This window comes from Poromitra crassiceps (genome assembly GCF_964638095.1).
Source record: "Poromitra crassiceps genome assembly, chromosome: 11".
NCBI lineage: Eukaryota > Metazoa > Chordata > Actinopteri > Beryciformes > Melamphaidae > Poromitra > Poromitra crassiceps.
In genome coordinates this window covers 30,794,592-30,816,688 of record NC_139643.1, presented here as the reverse complement: position 1 = coordinate 30,816,688, position 22,097 = coordinate 30,794,592, and the positions used below count along the sequence as shown (strand labels likewise).

The 22,097-nt window shown below is 44.3% G+C and overlaps 1 protein-coding gene across 2 annotated transcripts in view; it reads left to right on the top strand.

The window, feature by feature from the left end:
- Positions 1 to 22,097, top strand: part of trappc9 (trafficking protein particle complex subunit 9) — a 225,960-nt gene that overhangs the window by 66,628 nt on the left and 137,235 nt on the right. For both annotated transcript variants that reach the window (XM_083645758.1, XM_083645757.1), the window contains 2 exons: positions 8,498 to 8,650; positions 21,308 to 21,426. In XM_083645758.1, coding sequence (XP_083501884.1) covers positions 8,498 to 8,650; positions 21,308 to 21,426 — 272 coding nt within the window. The remainder of the gene's footprint in view (positions 1 to 8,497; positions 8,651 to 21,307; positions 21,427 to 22,097) is intronic.

Genomic DNA, 22,097 nt, shown 5'->3' with positions numbered 1-22,097 from the left:
ATTGTGGGCAGCAAAGTGTAATCTTAGCCCTGCCCTCCTAGCTCACAGTAGGTCAAATTCCCGCCACAGCACTTGCCACTCATTTGGATGAGCCGTCTCCCTTGAAAGCCACCACAGGCGGCAAACGCAGCCAATCTGCAATAATAAGCAATGCTGAAGTACTCCACATTTTTATTCACCTTATGTAGCCCCGCCCACTTGACCCATTGTGTCACGACTTCCTGTTCAAAACACCGGCTGTTTTACCTGCTCAAACTAGTCTGGCTCACCTGGTCAAACCTAGTTTGACTCACATATGAGTCAGACTAGGTTTATGAGTCACAGGAAGTGTAAACACAATCAGAAATTCCGATTGTGTTTACACTTCCTGTTAGTCTCTCAAGCCAGACAGTATCTTCTACATAAGGTGAACAGGGGTATTGTTTGTGCTTTCCTTTCTTAGTGCTGTCCTCCATCTTTGACTAATGTGATGTGGACCCACTGTATAAAAATATGGACGTAGCCACCGTGATGTCACCTATTGGTTTGTCGACTCCTGTTTTGAAGCCTTGTGTTTGGCACTTTGACCGTTACTTTTTCTTCTTCTTTTTTGTTGCCAGACATTGGCCTGTCATCGAAGAGGCTCCATGATCACCGGATAGGCGACCTGTCAATCACACCCTCTGCTTTATCATCTATTTTACTCTAATTGGGAACATCATTTACAAAATGGACATCATGCTGTATTGAAGAAGACTTGAAACTTGCGATTGAGACTATAAACTCATTAGGAAAGTGTTTCCTGAGGTCATAAATCAAGTGAGAAGTAGGGTCATTTTCCCATTGCCTTCTATATAATCTGACTTCTTTTTCCAGTCAAAGACTGTATAAACGGGTAAGTTATAAAAACAAAAATTCATCCCCAGTACAGTTGTAATGAACGGTGAAATTAACTGTAATATAGAGACCTAAACAGTTTTTTTTGTACCGTGTTATAAACATGCTGGTTTCAGTATACATGCTCCAGCATGCGCTGGGACGCGTCATCAGTGATGTTGACTGGGGTCGTGGGGTGTTTCGGGTCTGACAACATCATACACCCTCGCCCAGTAGACCCAGCCGAGGCCGATTACGACCCCGACCCGCGTCCCAGAAGCAGCCGCTCACGGATCAGCCTTCCTACTCTGTCTGCAACGTTGCCCACGGAAGGGTTGATCACGCCCAATCCGCTGCAATAGAGTTTAGTGCTACACCGCAGTATTGCAAGACCTTCGGTGCATGGAGGTCTAAGGCCCTGTGGGGTGATTCCAGGCCGGGCACCTCCTTCGTCTCACCAGAACCTCCTGCAGAAAAAGGCAATCCTACCATGCCGTACCATGGGCAGGGAGGATCCCTCAAGGAGGCCTCTGCGCTGCACGTCATTCACCTGCGCGGAGCACCTCGCTCTAGCCTGAAGGACCCCAGGCCGCGCCGATGTTTACGCAGATTTTCAGGAGGCTGATCCGTAGCGTTTGTGGATTTCTCCCTCACGAGAGAGCCAGGCTGGGGTGCTAAAACCCATCCCGTACCGGATGCCGTCTCTCCGACCGTCAACTGTCTCTCCAGCTTGTCACCAAACTATACTTGGTTGTCACCTAGTCTATTCCTAAGTGTCACTGGCCAGGGGGAGCCAGGATTGTAGGTTTCAGTATACATGCTCCAGCATGCGCTGGGACGCATCATCAGTGATGTTGACTGGGGTCGTGGGGTGTTTCGGGTCTGACAACATCATACACCCTCGCCCAGTAGACCCAGCCGAGGCCGATTACGACCCCGACCCGCGTCCCAGAAGCAGCCGCTCACGGATCAGCCTTCCTACTCTGTCTGCAACGTTGCCCACGGAAGGGTTGATCACGCCCAATCCGCTGCAATAGAGTTTAGTGCTACACCGCAGTATTGCAAGACCTTCGGTGCATGGAGGTCTAAGGCCCTGTGGGGTGATTCCAGGCCGGGCACCTCCTTCGTCTCACCAGAACCTCCTGCGGAAAAAGGCAATCCTACCATGCCGTACCATGGGCAGGGAGGATCCCTCAAGGAGGCCTGTGCGCTGCACGTCATTCACCTGCGCGGAGCACCTCGCTCTAGCCTGAAGGACCCCAGGCCGCGCCGATGTTTACGCAGATTTTCAGGAGGCTGATCCGTAGCGTTTGTGGATTTCTCCCTCACGAGAGAGCCAGGCTGGGGTGCTAAAACCCATCCCGTACCGGATGCCGTCTCTCCGACCGTCAACTGTCTCTCCAGCTTGTCACCAAACTATACTTGGTTGTCACCTAGTCTATTCCTAAGTGTCACTGGCCAGGGGGAGCCAGGATTGTAGGTTTCAGTATACATGCTCCAGCATGCTTATTTATGCTGTAAAGTTTTGCATTTTGGAGGTGAATGGCGAATGACTCGCTTTTGGAGCCATCCTCAAGTGGCCATTTGAGGAACTGCACTTTTTGGTACTTAAGCGTTGGCTTCATTTTTCAGAACCAGAAGTTGGGACTTGTGTGGACCAATAAATATGAGGAAACAGAGGAAAAAATAACCGCCCGGTCCATCCCTTCATGGTGCTATCAAATGGTTTACGAACAGCCATTCAGTCGGAGGAGTCCCAGGCAACTTATTGTCAAGAAAGTTAAGAAGGAGAACAAATTAGAGGTGTTTTTACCGTTTTTACCACAGCATAAGTCTGCCTAATAGCCTCTCATTTGGCAAAAGTTTCCCCATCCACTTTGGCTTTGCAATCACAGCGCCAACCCAGTGCCTCGCTGAGGCAATTAGTGTGGATGTCTGGTGATATGCTGTTTAATTTAACAATATAGAAATTAAATATGGAGTACATACATTAATAGTTTGCTTCCAATAAAATGTGTTCAGCAGCACATTGTGAGGAGGCTGGGTGTATGCAGTACAGTTCATCTTTTTTTATTTTAATCAATCCCCCCCCACCCCCCCATTTTCTCCCCAATCGTCACTCCACCCCCTCTGCGATCTGGGGAGAGCTTTAGACATCAAAGAGGTACCAGCAAGTGGCTGTACTAAAGCGAGGTGAAGAGGCCACTTGTCCACCAAGCACCTGCTCAAGGGCAAGATGCACAATGGAGTGTATGTGTTTGGAGTCATCATATGAAGTGACTCAGGAAGAGCCTGCATGAGCAACTAGATTGATGCTGTGGGGGGGGGGGATAGGACAGTAGGCAGACAGGAAAGGTGGGGAGAGAGGGGGAGGATGACATGCGGCAAAGGACTGCGGGTCAGATTCAGACCCGGGTTGGCCGCACAAAGGACTTGTGGTACGTGCTCTACCAGGAGAGCCACCGGGACGCCCCGCCATGTAGCTTTTTGAAAAGTGCCTGGCTGCCCCTTTCAAATAGCTGCCGAGCACGTTCCCAGATGGTTCTGTGAAAACAAATGATCTGGCAGCATCAGGTTACCAAGGTCTGGCCACCTGTCCCAAATCAAGATGTCGATATTCCTGCTGTCCCTCATGTTGCTCAAGTAAGAACCACTGGATCTGGACTCAGTGTTTTGTTTCTTCACTTTGTGCCCAGTGTGTCACCAGGCTTTATAGCAGAGAATCTGCTTATTTTATGCTATAACCAGAATGACCCCTGAACAGCTGCTGGCAGATGGAACGCCTTTGAAATAACCACTCTCTGCAGGCGATTGTTTCCAGTCCGTTTGAGAGGCTGATAATTAACACAAATTGGTATGTGCTTCTTTCTGCTCCACAGCCATGCAGCTTCTTCTTTTCTTGTCTCCATTAGGCAGCAGAAAAGGTGGCTGTGTTCTCACTGTGCCTCATACAGAACCATGTGCTACAGGAATGCTTCACCCAAAAATGGAAATGTTGCCTTTATTTACTCACCCTAAGGTCAATAGAAACACCCGTGAAGTTTGCATATCTACACAACACACAGCAAGTTTGCTAGTGTTGTTCTTTATCAGCCTTCTCCAAATGAACTACTGTAAACTGTCCGAGTTCCAAAAAGGGCACAAAGGAACAAGTGACCCAATTCTGATTTTTGCTCACATGTGGCACAAATTGATATGTATTTTGAATGTATAAACAGGGGGGAAAAACCATTGATAGTGTATAGTAAAAAAATCACATGGAATCAGATATTCTCAGATCCATTTCAGACCTCATTCATATACGTGTAAATAAATCAGCTATGAATCGGATATCTGCCAATGTGTCATCTAGCATTTGATGGGAACATCTAATTGCTACTGTTGTCACTGCGAAAAATCTAGGAGATAATGAGGTGAATATTGGACAGTTTAATCATTTGGTTTCACAACACTTGGGTTGAGTTGGAGTTAATTTGTGGCTATTTCTTATGCCCTTTTTGGAACTCTAAATTCTTACCCTTTTTTAATAAGGCTGATATGGAAAAGGGTTAGCAAACTCGTGGTTGGCTGTGGTTTATTGTGGATATACAAACTGTGTTGGAAGGTGAGTAGATGAAGACCACATTTTTGTTTTTTTGTGAGCTATTCCTTTAAAGTGCCCCCCTGTTACTTGATGGGGTCTTTTTAAAATGCTTTTGAGTGTCAGCATGTGACAGTTAGGCTAAGCCAAAACACACATTTCTTCAGAGAGAAAACACTGCATGGTGGGCTATGATACACTCAGCCTTGCTAATTGCATTGCAGTGTAGTTTATCATCCAACAAAAAGCCTGCAAAAGAAGTCTGCTCACTATGGTTGGCAACCTCATCTATTTTGTTCCTATAACTTTTGGAAGTACGACATTTTCATGCACGAGTAGAGTGTACTGAATAAGTGTAGGCCTTGAATATTCGAAGAAATTACAAAATTATAATGAATATATATTGGTGTTTTATGATGAAGCAGTCATGCCTAAACACTAGCTGCAGTGGACCACAGTAGCGGTAGAGGCCATAGTGTCATAGCTCCCAATGGACACGGCTTCTTAAAAGATCGGTTAACATCACCGGCCATTGTATTGTCTTTGATTTGCTCTGGTAAGATGCGTACAGTAGTCTAATAAAGGCAGAACCATCTGTATGTCTGTCTGTATGTCTGTCCTTCGCAGATCTCGAGAACTGTTCGTCAGATCAACTTCAAACTTTGAGAGTGCGCTTAGGGGGACCTGATGGAGTGCATAGTCATAGTGCCACCTACTGGCAATAAAGCGGTTTATCTCGAGAACTGTTCGTCCGATGGACTTCAAACTTGGGGAGTGCGCTGCTGGGAACCGGATGGAGTGCAGTGTCAAATTTCGGACACTTGCATAGTCAGAGTGCCACCTACTGGCAACACAAAAAATGGTTTATCTCGAGAAGTGTTCACCCGATCGACTTCAAACTTGCTGGGTGCGCTGCTGGGAACCCACCGGAGTGCGTGCAGAATTTGATGCAATTGAGGCACTCGCACAGTGATAGCACCACCTACTGGCAACACAAAAAAAAATTTATCTTTAGAAGTGTTCACCCGATCGACTTCAAACTTGGCGCGTGCACTGCTGGGGATCAAAGAATGTACAGTCTCGAATTTCATGCAATTAGACTAATCAGAACATGGCTTTCATCTATCTGAAGAACCCTTCATCCGATTGGCTTCAAACTTGGGAGTGCGCTGTTGGGAATGGGAATGAAGAAAAGATGGAGCATCAATAGGGAGACATCTGTGGCAAAGCAAACATCATTACTCCTTCTGCCGGCACACAGACACAGCCCGACCTGACATATGAGAAATGTGCTCAGTTTGAGGATGGAATTTGTTTTGTGACACATGGAGAAGCTGGAGAAATTTTCAGCAGCAGATGACAGAGGGCAGTAGAAGAAGTGTGAACAGGACTACTATTTAGTGTAGATTATTTAGAGTGATTTACATGTACATGTATGTAGTCTATAGACTGGCCTTGTGAGCCAGACTGGCTGGCAAGGCCAGTCTGTAGCCTAATGCAGTCCACAAGGTGAAAGAAGAGTGAACTGTGGCTATCATTGTTTTGTCACTGTCAATATTTTGAGAAATATTATTTGACTATGGAGCGTCCTAAGAATCAAAAGCACTATGATTAATAATATGTATTATTATTATTATTATTAGAAATCTAGCGCGCTGAGCTGATTTCTAGGGTGGAGACTATTATTATTGTATTTTGTTTTCTGGATTTGAACACATGCCGGCTGCGGGAAGGACTTAACCTTAATGGTACGTGCTCTACCAGATGAGCCACTGGGGCACCCCATCAAAAGCAGTTTTAATCCTCCACCAACCTCCCCCCCCCAAAACAAAAACAAAGAAGAAACAAACAAAAAATGCATTTTTACATAATCAAAGTGAAATTACAATGCATTCCCAGGTATGAAGATACACCCCTCTGTCCCCATCTCACATCCCTGTTCACTTCAAAGCTATCTCAGATCTCCATCTTCCTGTTTTGCACATTATGTGTGTGTTTCACAGCATAGCAGTGTAGAGGGGATGCCAGATTTTTCCAAGTGTTTTGAAATAATGGCTGGCGCTGCTGAATTACAGTTTGCGTGTGTTGTTTTTATTTTTATTTTATTTTTTAAATAGAAACTAATGTTATATTAGATGCTTCATATCCAGGTCATTTCACACACCTGTAAGTAAAGCATAAACAATAAACTTCTCACATACCTGGAAATGTCAGCACAACGCATAGGTTTAGGAAGCACGGGGACAGGGGGGATATTGTAGGAGTACTATAGGAATTCTATAGCAATATTATAGGATTACTATAGGAATATTATAGGAATACTGTAGGAATATTATAGGAATACTAGATCTCTATTGTCAAATACAAGTTTATTGACTAACTCCTACTAGACAGGACAGCAAAAAATGATTTCACCATCGCTGCTACAACTCGATTCTAGGGGAAACACTTTTCTGTATGCTGTTGAGTCTAACTTTATGCTAATTCAAGCCTATTGCCGACACTGTATTGATTGCGTCAATTGCTACACCCGCAGGCCTGTGTTCCCTAATTACTTTTTGACTGGGTCTGAAATGGAATGTTCGAGCCTCCTGAATTTTTAATCTGAGCTTTATTTGTGTAATTGCGGCGTTTTAACAGTTACACAGTAACTCGTGCAATTCTCCTTTCATATCAAAGGTGATTGTAATTACGTTCCTTCGCACTTTGTGCATTCACCTCTGTTTGGTGCCTGTGACACATACCTGTGCTACTTTCCAACAGGTGGACTATTGGGGCAGAGAGAAAAAGCAGTGAGTCAGAGCCTGAGAAAATGAAAAAGCGAGCCTAAGCGTTTTGGGCGGCTATTGAAATGGAGCTGGTTTTATGTCTGGTGTAAAGAAGGCACCCTGACGTGATCTCCATACAGTATATTCACACGTCTGCATAATACTTCACATAAGGCTGGGGAGATTTCCCGACAGTCATTGTGGATTTGTGACTGCCATTTCCTCGTGACGGCTTAGTGGTGTGATCAAAAACCCTCCATTAATTCAGCCAATGGAGCTCTATGTTTATGAATATTTAAAGTGGCGTGTTATTCACAAAATCTTTATTTAATGCAAACGGCGCCCATGTCTTTTTTCGGGGGGTTTTCAAGGTTTTTGGTTATGCATCAAGCAGTGATGTGGAAACTTACTGTTCTGCTCTGTTGAACAGCCTGTTGCTGTTAGCCAAATCCCTAAAAGCGGGGGTGGCACACCTGCGTAGGCAGAACGCATGGTTTATTCAGTCGATGTATCATTCATTTTGATGTTCCAATCCTGGCTGAAGTGGATGCAGCTGACGAGCTGAGTCATCTGTCTCAGGTGGTCTGGGTTGTAGGCATAAATCCATCAAGTCTTGGTCACCAAAAGCACTCGTAGGTAGGTGACCCATCAACAGCTTAGTGCCAGCAATTGACCCAGACCCTGGGGGCTAATTGCAGAAGGCGGCTAAACATCATATGAACACAGATTCACTCTGTGATGCGCACACTGCCGTAGACACAACAATGACATTCCCTGCTTCCTACTTTCCCATGTCAATATGCAGCAAGTCTCAATCTAAAATCTGTCAGCGAAATGCTTACGTATGTGGAGCCAATTGCATTTGGGTGGTTGGCTACAACCGCAGAAATGTCACCCCGCTCTCCTGTGCCAAAACATGTTTGTGGTGTCGTCTTGTCTATTTCGCTCTCATCAGTATCCAGTCAGCATGTCTCGCTGGCTTTCCCTCCGGCAGATTTAATTTGATGGCTTGTACACTTCCTGAAGAAAACACATTTTTTGATAAAAAAATAAATAAAAATATTTTTTTTTATTGTATGTGAGTATTTTTTGTTGAGTCCTTTCAGCACCTTATTTCACTACCACTAGTGCTTCTCCTTGAACCAGAAGAAGATGCCCATAGGATTAGACTATGATACTTTATTGCTTCTCTCCGTCCCTCTGCCTCACTATCTCTCTCTCTCTCTCTCTGTCTCTCGCTCTCTCTCTGTACTTCCTTTTTTATTTGCCTTTGTCTCCCCTTTTGTCTTTGCAGAGAAGGTGTTTGGGGAGTTTCTGAGCTGGGAGTTGGAGGAGGCGTTGTCTCACCTGCCTCTGAAGCCAGGCCAGTCTGTGACGCTCACTGTCAACATCAAAGTCAAGCTAGACTTCTCGGGGCAGGAGAACCTGCTCCAAGACCTCAACGACGGTGAGTCGTCACAGGAAACATCACAACATAAGCCCAGTGAAAATCCAAGGCCAGTGGCATCTGATGCATAATGTAATAGCGTGTCCAAATGTAGTAACATTGGCTCTAAATGGATTCAATTAAACAATATCACACCAGAGGGAGTGCTGTTGTACTGTATATCAGCACGGCTGTGATTCGGTCATAGTTACATCAGCTGTGCTGATATCCAGCACAACAGGATGACCTCTCAGTGATACTCAACCCGAGTCTCTAGAGCCAAATGCGGCTCCTTAAGGGGTAGTTTAAATAAATAAATAAAAATCTAAACAAATAAAAGGTACTTTTTGGGATTTGTGGCTCCTGAGTAGGGCAATGTTGGGTAGCACTGATAGTGTGATATTCCTTTCATACAACAGTTGTAAAAGCTATTCATCAAGTAATAATACGGTATTTCTTTCTTTTATTTTTAAGAAATTTGAGACAACAAATTATTTTTGTCTGTTATTTGTATCTGCAAAAAAAAAGTTCCCTCATGGTGTGTGTGTGTGTGCGCACGCACGCACGCACGCACGCACGCACACACACACGCAACAATATATGTGTTGAACATTATACACACACACATATATACACACATATATATATATATATATATATATATATATATATATATATATATATATATATATATATATATATACTGTATAATGTGTTAGATGCAGAAATTAACGTCCATGTACTGCTACACACACAGCTCTGTGTTGCAGAGACGGCTGAGAGTCTGGCTGCCTCATTTAATATTCAACAGAAATGCCAGAGGGGACTTGGGGTCTTAACACCTCCATTTCTCTCCTATAGCTCATGGCTTTCTCACTTCTACTGTTGCATTTCTTGTCTTCTAACTGAATGAATGAAGGAATGAATGAATTTTATTTGAAACAGGGACAATGTACAAAGAACATGAACCTTCTAAATCAAGGAGAGATGTTAATGTACTGTACCAGGTTTTAGCAAATTTTCCGCTGTAGTCCCTGCAAGTAAGATGATAAAGTAGTAGTAAAAAAATTACACATTAAAAGAGTACAAAAATATTATGGTAGTCGATAAGAGTATACAAACACAATCATCTCCACATCCCTGAACCTGAACCGCCCTCCTCACCAACAACACTAATTTATAAATGTGTACAACTTTGCTGTGTGAGTATCCAGTGTTTTGTTAGACCGGAAAAAGTTGGACGAGATAAATTCTTATTCATGGTTAAGAAAGAAACAAAGAAAAGAAAATACGCGTCTAACCTTCGACTCCTCTAAACCCATTGTCTGTGTTCTTTCTTCAGTCTCTCTCATAGTTTGTCTCCGTTCTTGCCCGTCTTGCTCCTGTCCTCTCCACCTCCTCTCTCAGAACGTTTTCCTTCTCCAACTCAGATGCTGTGTCTTGGTAAATATTAATGAGGGATCAATACGGACCTGCCCTGCACCTAAGAGAGTTTACTGTTTGTTTGTGTGTGTGTTTGTGTGTCGGCCCAGATGACTGAGAAAGTACAAAAAATAGGGAAACTGCATATTTAACTGGCCCCCGGTGCTGCTCGCGAGGTCATTTAAGCAATACTGTTGCAACATTTTAATTAGCCCACCAATAAGCGTGGCCCTGACTTAAGGTGATAAGACACGGCTCCCTCTAAACAACAGCTCAGAACACCACTATTATTGTGACATTCTTGCATACAGTGTCTACTAAACACATTTGATGCTATCTGGCAGCCCTAACACATTAATATAATTACGGTAATAATTTTCTGTGAATATACTGCCGAACTTATTTGCATATTAAGGCCTATTGTTTGGCTCGGTTTAGAGTGCGCGGCCCCTTGTGCTGGCAGATTGCCAACTTCTGCCATCTTTGCTAATTAAAATTGGAAATGTTGATGATTCGAGGCACATGCTGATGCATTCAGCTATTCAACTGCATTAACCCCCCCGTTTGTAGTTTTCACCAAGACATTGGATCGATCGTCAACAACTGTGGCGACTTCTAATTCAGTCAGTTAAGGTAAATCGCTGCCTTCCTTACTGGGGGTACCTTGTAAATATGTAGTGGCAATTATTTGAGCGGCGCATTGGCTGCGGTACACGTCCAAAACACTAGGTGGCTTGTGGTACACTTATGTCCGTTACATATTACGCTATCATGTCGTTTACTAAGAACTTGCAATCATGTCGGTGGGGGGACATTTTATTGTCCCTCCATTTCAAAACTCATTCCGGTGAGCCTGCAGAAGGCTTTTGCTAGATGAGGGACAAGCACTGTTAAATGAAGAAATGGCATTTCCTCATTCCTCACAACAACTACGTCAGCGGATATGTGCCAAGGCAACGGCCAATCACAGCTCTCGTGCTGGTCAGGTCACGTCCGCGTTGACGCCACGGAGTCACATTTTCGAGGAGCGGCACGCCCCCCTCCGCTGAGCTGCGCCGATAGGATGGCCAGCTGCGGCGACCCTTCGGTGCAGTCGGCGCTGGCGATTTTGCGTAAGCATAAAACCAGTTTAACTCATTAGTGCTCTTCAGTAAAGATGCCAGGGAGGTGAGTAGGTTTTATGGAAAATGTCATCTTAAATGATAAAAACACAGATAGAGGCTGCCAATTGTCTCAACCATGGTTACAGTACCCACATTTATTTTACAACGAAACGATATATTGATGTTTAAAAATGCTACATGTAGGACCATGTATAGCCCATTATTCAAACTTATTTGTTATTTTTTTACATTTTAAATATTCATTCATTCATTCAGCAGATATCAACAAGTTTCTGTACAATCACTACAGTGATTCAATACAATCAGTGACACAGTGCTGAATAAAAGTCTAGGCTGAAACTTACAAGATGAGTATAACGTTAACTGCCCGCCACACCAACATGGAAAATCTGATGCCTACTGCACACCATATCACACTGGAGATTATCTTTCCTTTTGATTTCCCATGAATACTATTACACTGAAGGATTGCATTGCTTCTTGTTCATATTCGCCGTATGACTTGTATCAGCTGAGGTGTATGCATTGTGTATGCTGAGGTGTATGCATGGTGCGTGTAAAATATGAATGGATTCCCCCCCTCCACCCAGCCCCACTCTCTCTCCTCTCCACTCCCTCTCTCCCTGTCCAGCGCCACAGCCTGAGGATTACTGGTAGCTTGCAGCTCATGCATTGCGTCAGAAGCTTACTGATGTGTATGCCTGCTAGTACATTGTGTTAACATCCGCACTTCTCTGTATTAAATATAACAGTGGGTTCATGTGTCTGGGGCAGCGTGAGCGACAGACGACCAAGGTGCAGGTCGTACTGTACAGTACATCTCGGTGTCTTGGAGTAGGGATCAGCTGCTGCCTGACTCACTCCGCTAGCAAGGATACAAACAACAACAACAACAGAAAACATTGATTTCCAATGAACTCTTATCAACATCAGACTGTTGAGAAGAATATTAAGCATTATGTCTGACATTAAGACTTCCCTAATACATGCTATTTAAAGGTCCCATTTCATGTAAAACATGATTTCCCCTGCCTCTTTGATTATAAAGGACTTAGGCGTGCTATATAAACATCATGGAACTCTCAAAACTCATGGTCCCGACTCCCCAGATGAATCCACACTCGTGCATTCGCCACGTTATGAAATAATAATGTAAAATTGCGAGACATAATTTACAAAGCAAAATACATACTTCTGGTTTTCTTCGGGAAATTACTTGCGGCATGTACAGTATTTGCTTCGTAAATGACAATGTGTCATAATTTTCAAAGTAGATTATTTTATATTCATCTTAAAACATTACCATGAGACATGTTCTAAACAGCTAAAAATAGCATAAAATGGGACATTTAGGGGCCAGCTTCTATTTACACGATATGCATGGTGTTGACTGGCCGTCCTGCACAAGATGTCCTTTGCCTCGTAGCTGAGAGACCGAGGGGCCAAATCAGACAGGGCCACAGACAACATTCACAAGAAGTGCCATTGATTTACCTTCGGACAAGTTTATCCTTCTCCTTGAGTCCGTCTTGAGACCGCGGCAGCATAACTCAGGCTCTGATGGCAGTGATGTCATCACTTAGGACTAATGGGCCTTGAATTATGCTGCATTCGTTTATGGCCGGAGCTGGCAAGTGGAAAACGCGTCATCTCCGACCTACGTGCGTTCGAGCTTCAAGGCTTCAAGCCGCAAAACTGTTGATGCTAATAGCCGTTAGCTGTCTAAGCTAACAGCTAATACAACATTAACGTTTAGTTGTATGGGTTTAACCAACTATTGTATTGGTGTGATTGGTCTTAAAGTTGTTGAAAATAAAATAAAAATGTGTCAAAAATGTGTTTTAAATTCTTACAATCTTGGGTGCCATGTTGAAATGATGTCAAATGACGCGCTGGGAGCAACTGGGGGTTGAGAAATCATACCCAAGTTTGCGAGTAGGAACTCCCAATTCATGTGGCGTTTTTTCTAGTACACAATTTGCCACTTGGTAGTTATAAACGAATGCAGCATTACAGCAGGTGTTGCGTGAATCCGTTAAATCTGTTACAGCTTTTTGTGATTGGCTACCCCAAATGCCGTACCCCCAATGCCACGCCTCCTTTTGGCTAGTGGGCGTGGAAAGTTAATGAGTCTGTTACGTGAATCCGTTTGGAAGTTAGGCGCCTTTCTGTGATTGGACACGCCCATTACCATGTCCCATTTTGGTTTGGAAACCTAATCAGTTCGTCCTCGGCGCCTTTTTGTTATTGAACACGTCCATTGCCATGCCCCCTTTTGGCCAGTGGGCGTGGAAAGTGAATCAGTTCTAAGTTGGCCCCCATGACCCAACTTTCTGCCAAGTTTCGTGCAAATCCGTTCAGAACCTTTTGAGATATCCTGCAGACAAACAGACGGCCAGACAAACAGGAGCGAGAACATAATCTTTTGCCCTGCCAACTCCGTGGCGGAGGTAACAACACAAAACAAGAACATTGTGGATTATTATCACTCTATTTGTTACGTCTGGAAGTGGAGTCCGCTGTAAGTCATAGAGAAACCCAGTATTTATTGCTACTGTAGCTGTTTCGTCAGATTGATGGCACACTTGATGTTTTTGTTTATGAAACGCCTGTAGTTCACAGAAAACAAATGGCTTAATTTGAACTCAAGCTAAAACACAGTGAGCCAGACATTTTGTATGGATAGTAAAACAAACCCAACAGTTTTTTTTTTTATAATTTCCCTCTGCCTGTAATGGAGTGTCCAGACCGGCTGCAATGGCTTCAAGTAATGATGGTAATAATTTGTTCAGATCCTTGCACATTACCTCACAAATTCTCCTCATCATCCAGCCCCGTCTCGACATCTCTCTCTCTCTCTCTCTCTCTCTCTCTCTCCCTCCCTCTCCCTGCATCTGTCTGGAAGACTGATAGAAGCTGCTGACGTTCTTACAGTTTCAGTGTTGCGTGTCGGCTCAGAATAACAGTGTCAGAACGTGTGGCTCCGAAAGCGCTGATGTAATTTACAAGTCTTGTTTTTGAAATTTTGAACCGGAAAGAATGGCATATTTGAAGTCACACTTCCAGAAACGCCACAAAGCTATATGTCAGAGTGGTTTTGCCCACAGCGATGGGAAATTGGGCTGTCCATCATTTTGTTAATAGTTCAGCTAGTCTAAATAAAGCACCGCGTGTTAAATGGTTCCTCGGGGGTCAAGCAGTGTTTTGTGTTTTGGCTTATGTTTGCCATCCCATTGATACCATCCCCTTCCTACACAGGATATAGAAATGGCTTCTTAATGTTTACACTGACTGCGGTGGGTCTTATGAGTCATATCTTCCATATTCAGTAAAGATAGATTCACCTTTCAGGAAAAGGTTTGTAGAATGCATGCATAAACTCTAGGTGACGAGAGCACGTCATTGGCCGGCTCGGCAGGACGTTTGCTAATAATGTTGTGATGTTTTCAAGTTTGACACTCTCAATCCACACCGCCGTGCCGAAGCACTGTCAGTGTGGTGGGCAATGATTCATATGCCCCCAAGACAGGTAGACGGAGAGCTAGGCGGATACTGATGGGTGGGGGTTGGGGGGTGGGGGTGGGGTCTGGGGCGATGGTGAGCGATGCCATCGTTAATCTCGCCACCCCGTTACTCACGAGGTCTCCGTGCCACAGGACATGAAGACTTATGTGCGCCTCCTCCAAACAGGCTGCACGCCGTAATGGAGGCTGCGGTCCATAAAGATAGCCTTATCTCTGTGTCTGGCTCTTAACCTTCTCTGCCACCCCCCACCCCCGTGCCCTGATTCATATCTAATCTCTAAAAATAGGATCTGGAGAATGAGGCAACAGCGCGGAGAGATTGTTCTCATGACAAGGGCCAAGCCGATCATAGACTGTGACTGCTGCTAACGACAAGCTCCACACCGTTAATGCGCATTGACGTGTGCCTTGACTTGATTTGTGGTTACATCTGGTTTTAGGGTCCCCTTGATCTGCAGTATTTTGGTTATGGAAAGTGAAATGGAGATAGGATGCTTTGAAAAGTCCTAGTTAGTGTACTGTATATTATTCTTTCTTTTTTTGGGGCCATTTTGCCTTTATTAGATAGGACAGTAGATAGACAGGAAAGGTGGGGGGAGATAGAGGGGATGACAAGCGGCAAAGGACCACGGGTCGGATTTGAACCCGGGTCGGCTGCGCGAAGGACTAAGCCTTTGTGGTACGCTTTCTACCAGGTGAGATTGTATAGTTGTTTCCCCCAAAACAAGCAGTGCAATAAATGACTGTTTTGAGTTATGTAATAATATTGCAGTATTATCATTAAAGCTGCTATCAGTAGAATATGAAACCTGATCCCATAATAATAATCCCATCACTGTTGCACAGATGAGTCACCAGTTGCTCCCCATTTTCAGAGAGAAGACAAATATGTACACAGAACAAGTGATTGATTCCATTTTAATCATATACAGTAGATATGGTTTCTTGAAATATCTGAGGAGAACTGTGATTTGGTACCAGTCAGATCTATAAATGCTTGTTGCTAACCATCTTCATTCATACCATCTACTGGTTTGCATCCAGCCTTAGGGCCTGTGTCCACCTAGCGTCTTTTTCCGACGTTAAACGCTGGAAGTGCGCTGGGAAGCGCTGATCTCGGCGCACAATATAACAAGGAAGCAGTCTGAAACTAACGTTAGTTCAGTGCGGTAGTAGCTTGATAGCTGACAGCTAACATTAGCAAACAACACACATACAGTGATTTAACTCAACACTCACCAGAAATATTAAGTGTCTAGCCGATCTGCTTCCACAATTGAGCCTTTCTGTCTCTGTTGCGATAGTTTCTCCATATGATTAGTTGCCAGAAAAGGAGCACCCAACACCAGCATCTTTCTGAAAAGTAAAAATAATTTCAGCTGGGAGCGCTGGGAGTCGGGCGCACAAAAATGCTAGAGCGCTGTGAAAATAGACGCTGGACGCAGTGCACTTTCTCTAGACGTCCGTGTGCGCCCGCATACGCTCTCCCCCCATTGGAAACAACTGAAAATAGACGCCGGAGCTGATGAAAAGACGCTAGGTGGACACAGGCCCTTATGGTGCGTTTGAATCTACTGTTTATGTCACTATGGCAAAAATTGTGGCCTTATGCTTATGGATATTATTTATGCTACACCTCATGGCTGCAGAATTTGAGAAGCGTTCTATATGACATCACAATGGTGGAGCTACCATTCAGCTATTTAGCCTATCACAGACTTAGAGTAAGAATGACTAAATATACAAAAGTCCAGTTGTGCGTAGATACAGCGAGAAAAGAAAGGAATCTTCCTTCATTTGGGTTATATGTGGAGCTCTTCATCCTCCACAGGTGGCTGTGGCTAAAAGAGAAAATAGAGAAATAAATGTGGCTGGGTGCAAGTCGCACAGCGTAACCCTCAGACAGCTATGCCGTGTGTTTGCGGTTGCGGTGAGGAAAGCCTCCTCTACAGTGAGGAGTCCGAGAACACGTAACCTGGATCTGCCACCATATTAGCCCGCTCTCTGAAGCCCTTGTTCATCCGGCGCCTCAGGCTTCCCGCAGCAATCGGGAAATAGTATCTGTGGTTGTGAGTTCAGTGAACCAGTGGAGAGACCTGGGAATACAGAACACTACAGTATGAGCTTTGGCCTTTCAAATGTTATTTGACTTGCATGAAACTGGTTAATTTCATTGTAGTACACAAAACTACACATACACCTGTGTTTGGTCAACTTTAGACTGTCTGACCTGGGTATACTATCTACTGTATGGCTGTGCCACTTGTAGTCCAGATAGTCATCATTTTCACATGCCAATATGCCAACTAGCGTTGGCGATATGCCTATATGCCAACCAGCATTGGCAATATGCCAACCAGCGTTGGCTGGTATTGTTTTTACCTTGTGTGTGTGTGTGTTAAGGCTGAGGGTGCTCAAAGCATAAAGAATTTCATTGTATTTATACATATGACAAATAAACTTGAACTTGTGTGTGTGCGTGTGTCATCACGGCAAAATTCATTTTGAGTACTTTGCCACGTGTTTACAGTATATGTCTGTCTGGAAGAACAACCAAAAAAAATCACATTTGGTTATTGGTGGGTTTCAGTAGAGTTCTCAACAGGCTTGTTGTCGGGCTGGGTCGGGTCCCATCGGCCTCACGCTGAAGCTGATAACCCTAAGCGGTGTGTGTGCGTGCCTGCATGCTTGTGTAAGCATGGAAGAGAGAGAGAGAGAGAGAATAAAGAGAGAGTATCAATCTAGCCTACAGTAAATGCATAAAAAATAAAAAAATAAATTTGCTCAGCCGGATCCTGTCGGGCTGAGTCGGGTCCTGTCGGGCTCGGGCTGAAACTGAGAACTGTAGGTTTGAGCATCTCTGTGCATGTGTGGGTTGGGGGCCTGAATGCTGGAGCCACTCCAAAGCCCGGCAATTTCCTTTTGGAGAGACAGATATGATTCCACTGACGTCAGAGAGTGGGCGCTGTCGCGCTGTCGCCGTTTTCCTGCCTTGTCTGAGTGGGTTGAAAGAAGCAACCCCTGTGGTGGTGCCTAATGCAGCTGCTGATAATGCAGCTGCTCCAGTGCTTCTCTCAAGGACTAGATTGAGAAAATAAGTTGCTTAGTTAGAATAACAAGCAAGACCAATAGGATCTTTTATCATACGAAATAGAACCTGTGTTTGTGTAGGCAATCACTATGCCATTGCTTCACTTAAAGAGGAAATAAGTATGATTTTTACTGCCTCATACTGTAGCACAAAATTATCATAATATATCTCAACAGGTCGAAGGGCTTTATAAACAATTTATAATTTTATAATTTGAGATTGTTTTGTGTTTGCCCCATCTTCTGCTATTGATGTGATCGCTGCGCTGCATACAGTACATACTATGCATGAAGTCAAATTCATTGTTTGTAATCATATGATTACTCACTATGGGTATAGTGAATCTTGAACAATGACTTAATGATTGCTTTGCCAGCTGCTGAGATTTCTTGTGATGCGCGAGAGGTCGGTGTCACAAGACATCTCAACTACAAAGGCTAAAAAGAAGCCTTGTTCTCAAGCAAAAAAAAAGTAAATGACAAAGCAGTATTATTATAACAGTATTTTGCGTGGTGAATACCTTCTCAAGATATTTCTGTTGGATCCACCCTAGTCTGACTGGGTGGAAGCAGCATGGTGGACTTAGCTCTCCCATTGGTGCCGACCATTTCAGTCGGTGCCGGATGGAAATCCCATTCCGCTCCCTGCAAGCTCTGCAATTGGCTCCGACCCGCTGTGACCATATTTGGATTTCCTTTCCACGCCCCCCCATGTCGAATCTGTATGCCTCTACTGCTGTAGGTGTCGAATCTGCTGAGCTCAAATGCCTGCGCCGCTGCCTTTGAAACAATAACAACAGCAGCGCTAGTCGCTAGCTCGTTGCTACACGCTGAAAACGATTGATGTGGATTATGCAATGAAGCTAGCCTGCATGGTACGTTCGGTGGATGGCTGTAAAGAGCATTTTTTCCCTCTAGTCCACAGTGAAAGCCTTCCCCAGCCAGACTCTCCCAGCCCCTTTACTGAAACACTTTAACACTAACTTTCAGCTATTGGTGATGTACATTGGATTTATGCAATAGTTACTGTTTATCTAGAGAAGATAGTTTTGAAGTGGTCCCAACTTGAGTGAAAAACAGTAAATTACAACACTTGATCACAAAATGACTCCTGGGATCCAGCGAGCATCCCAAATTGCTGATATTGAACAGCGGAAGTGTATCCGAGAGGGTGGATTTCTTTAATGCCCTGCTAGCCGCTGTCTGACCTGTACGTGTGTATGTTTCTTTGTGCTGACCTGTACGTGTGTATGTTTCTTTGTGCTGACCTGTACGTGTGTATGTTTCTTTGTGCTGACCTGTACGTGTGTATGTTTCTTTGTGCTGACCTGTACGTGTGTATGTTTCTTTGTGCTGACCTGTACGTGTGTATGTTTCTTTGTGCTGACCTGTACGTGTGTATGTTTCTTTGTGCTGACCTGTACGTGTGTATGTTTCTTTGTGCTGACCTGTACGTGTGTATGTTTCTTTGTGCTGACCTGTACGTGTGTATGTTTCTTTGTGCTGACCTGTACGTGTGTATGTTTCTTTGTGCTGACCTGTACGTGTGTATGTTTCTTTGTGCTGACCTGTATGTGTGTATGTTTCTTTGTGCTGACCTGTACGTGTGTATGTTTCTTTGTGCTGACCTGTACGTGTGTATGTTTCTTTGTGCTGACCTGTACGTGTGTATGTTTCTTTGTGTTGACCTGTACATGTGTATGTTTCTTTGTGCTGACCTGTATGTGTGTATGTTTCTTTGTGCTGACCTGTACGTGTGTATGTTTCTTTGTGCTGACCTGTACGTGTGTATGTTTCTTTGTGCTGACCTGTACGTGTGTATGTTTCTTTGTGCTGACCTGTATGTGTGTATGTTTCTTTGTGCTGACCTGTATGTGTGTATGTTTCTTTGTGCTGACCTGTACGTGTGTATGTTTCTTTGTGTTGACCTGTACATGTGTATGTTTCTTTGTACTGACCTGTACGTGTGTATGTTTCTTTGTGTTGACCTGTACATGTGTATGTTTCTTTGTGCTGACCTGTACGTGTGTATGTTTCTTTGTGTTGACCTGTACGTGTGTATGTTTCTTTGTGCTGACCTGTATGTGTGTATGTTTCTTTGTACTGACCTGTACGTGTGTATGTTTCTTTGTGCTGACCTGTACGTGTGTATGTTTCTTTGTGTTGACCTGTACGTGTGTATGTTTCTTTGTGTTGACCTGTACGTGTGTATGTTTCTTTGTGCTGACCTGTACGTGTGTATGTTTCTTTGTACTGACCTGTACGTGTGTATGTTTCTTTGTGTTGACCTGTACGTGTGTATGTTTCTTTGTGTTGACCTGTACGTGTGTATGTTTCTTTGTGCTGACCTGTACGTGTGTATGTTTGTTTGTGTTGACCTGTACGTGTGTATGTTTCTTTGTGCTGACCTGTACGTGTGTATGTTTCTTTGTGCTGACCTGTATGTGTGTATGTTTCTTTGTACTGACCTGTACGTGTGTATGTTTCTTTGTGCTGACCTGTACGTGTGTATGTTTCTTTGTGCTGACCTGTACGTGTGTATGTTTCTTTGTGTTGACCTGTACATGTGTATGTTTCTTTGTACTGACCTGTACGTGTGTATGTTTCTTTGTGCTGACCTGTACGTGTGTATGTTTCTTTGTACTGACCTGTACGTGTGTATGTTTCTTTGTGCTGACCTGTACATGTGTATGTTTCTTTGTGTTGACCTGTACGTGTGTATGTTTCTTTGTGCTGACCTGTACGTGTGTATGTTTGTTTGTGTTGACCTGTACGTGTGTATGTTTCTTTGTGCTGACCTGTACGTGTGTATGTTTCTTTGTGCTGACCTGTACGTGTGTATGTTTCTTTGTGCTGACCTGTACGTGTGTATGTTTCTTTGTGTTGACCTGTACATGTGTATGTTTCTTTGTACTGACCTGTACGTGTGTATGTTTCTTTGTGCTGACCTGTACGTGTGTATGTTTCTTTGTACTGACCTGTACGTGTGTATGTTTCTTTGTGCTGACCTGTACATGTGTATGTTTCTTTGTGTTGACCTGTACGTGTGTATGTTTCTTTGTGCTGACCTGTACGTGTGTATGTTTGTTTGTGTTGACCTGTACGTGTGTATGTTTCTTTGTGCTGACCTGTACGTGTGTATGTTTCTTTGTGTTGACCTGTACGTGTGTATGTTTGTTTGTGTTGACCTGTACGTGTGTATGTTTCTTTGTGCTGACCTGTACGTGTGTATGTTTCTTTGTGCTGACCTGTACGTGTGTATGTTTCTTTGTGCTGACCTGTACGTGTGTATGTTATGACCTGTACTGTGTGGTGTTGCGCTGTGTGACCTGTACGTGTGTATGTTTCTTTGTGCTGACCTGTACTGTGTGGTGTTGCGCTGTGTGACCTGTACTGTGTGGTGTTGCGCTGTGTGACCTGTACGTGTGTATGTCTCTTTGTGCTGACTGCGGTGTGAGACGTACGTGTGTATGTTTGTTTCTTTGTGCTGACTGTGCGGTGTTGCGCTGTCATTTCAGATGGGATCAGTGTGACAGGCCTGCCCATCTCCAGTCCGCTGCGCCAGGTCCTCAAACCCCGGGCCGAGTCCAAGCCTGTCAGCAGTGACTCAGGCAAGGCCGAGTACAACCACATCAAGGTAAATAAAGATCCCCTCTGTAATGACTTGCTGCATTAAAAAAAACTAACAAACAAAAACAGCGTTATTGCTTCAGGGTTCCCACGGGTCCTTGAAATCCTTAAAAGTTTGTGAATTTTATTTTGAGGCCCTGCGAATCAGGGCTCAGAGCTGCAATATGAGGGTCGAAATGAGAAGCCAGAAACTGGAAAGAAAGCAACAGAGGAGAGAGAGTGGCGAGATGGGAGTCAGGGGTGGAATGAGACTGGGCTGAGCGGTCGGGGAGGGAGGGGGGGGGGGGGGGGGGGGTGGAATGAGACTGGGCTGAGCGGTCGGGGTGGGGGGGGGGGGGGGTGAATGAGACTGGGCTGAGCGGGCTGGGGGGTGGGGGGGTGAGTTGAGTTGTTTTGAGGACTTGTGGATATCTGTGGGGCAGGTTCACTGAGTTCGCCCTCTGTGACTCATTTGTAGCAGTAGACGCCCACACTTTCAATCAGTGGGATGCAATTAACGCATCCACTCGCACCCAACGTGGGGCCAGTTATTCAGAAAATGTGATTCATTACTCGTTAGTCGTTCAAGAGTGGTATTATCACTTATTACTCGCTGCGGTCATTGCTGCTTGCTACATTATTTTCTTGTTAGCACCCGCAAACTTTCCATCTTCGTACCTTCAAAAACACAGGATAGCT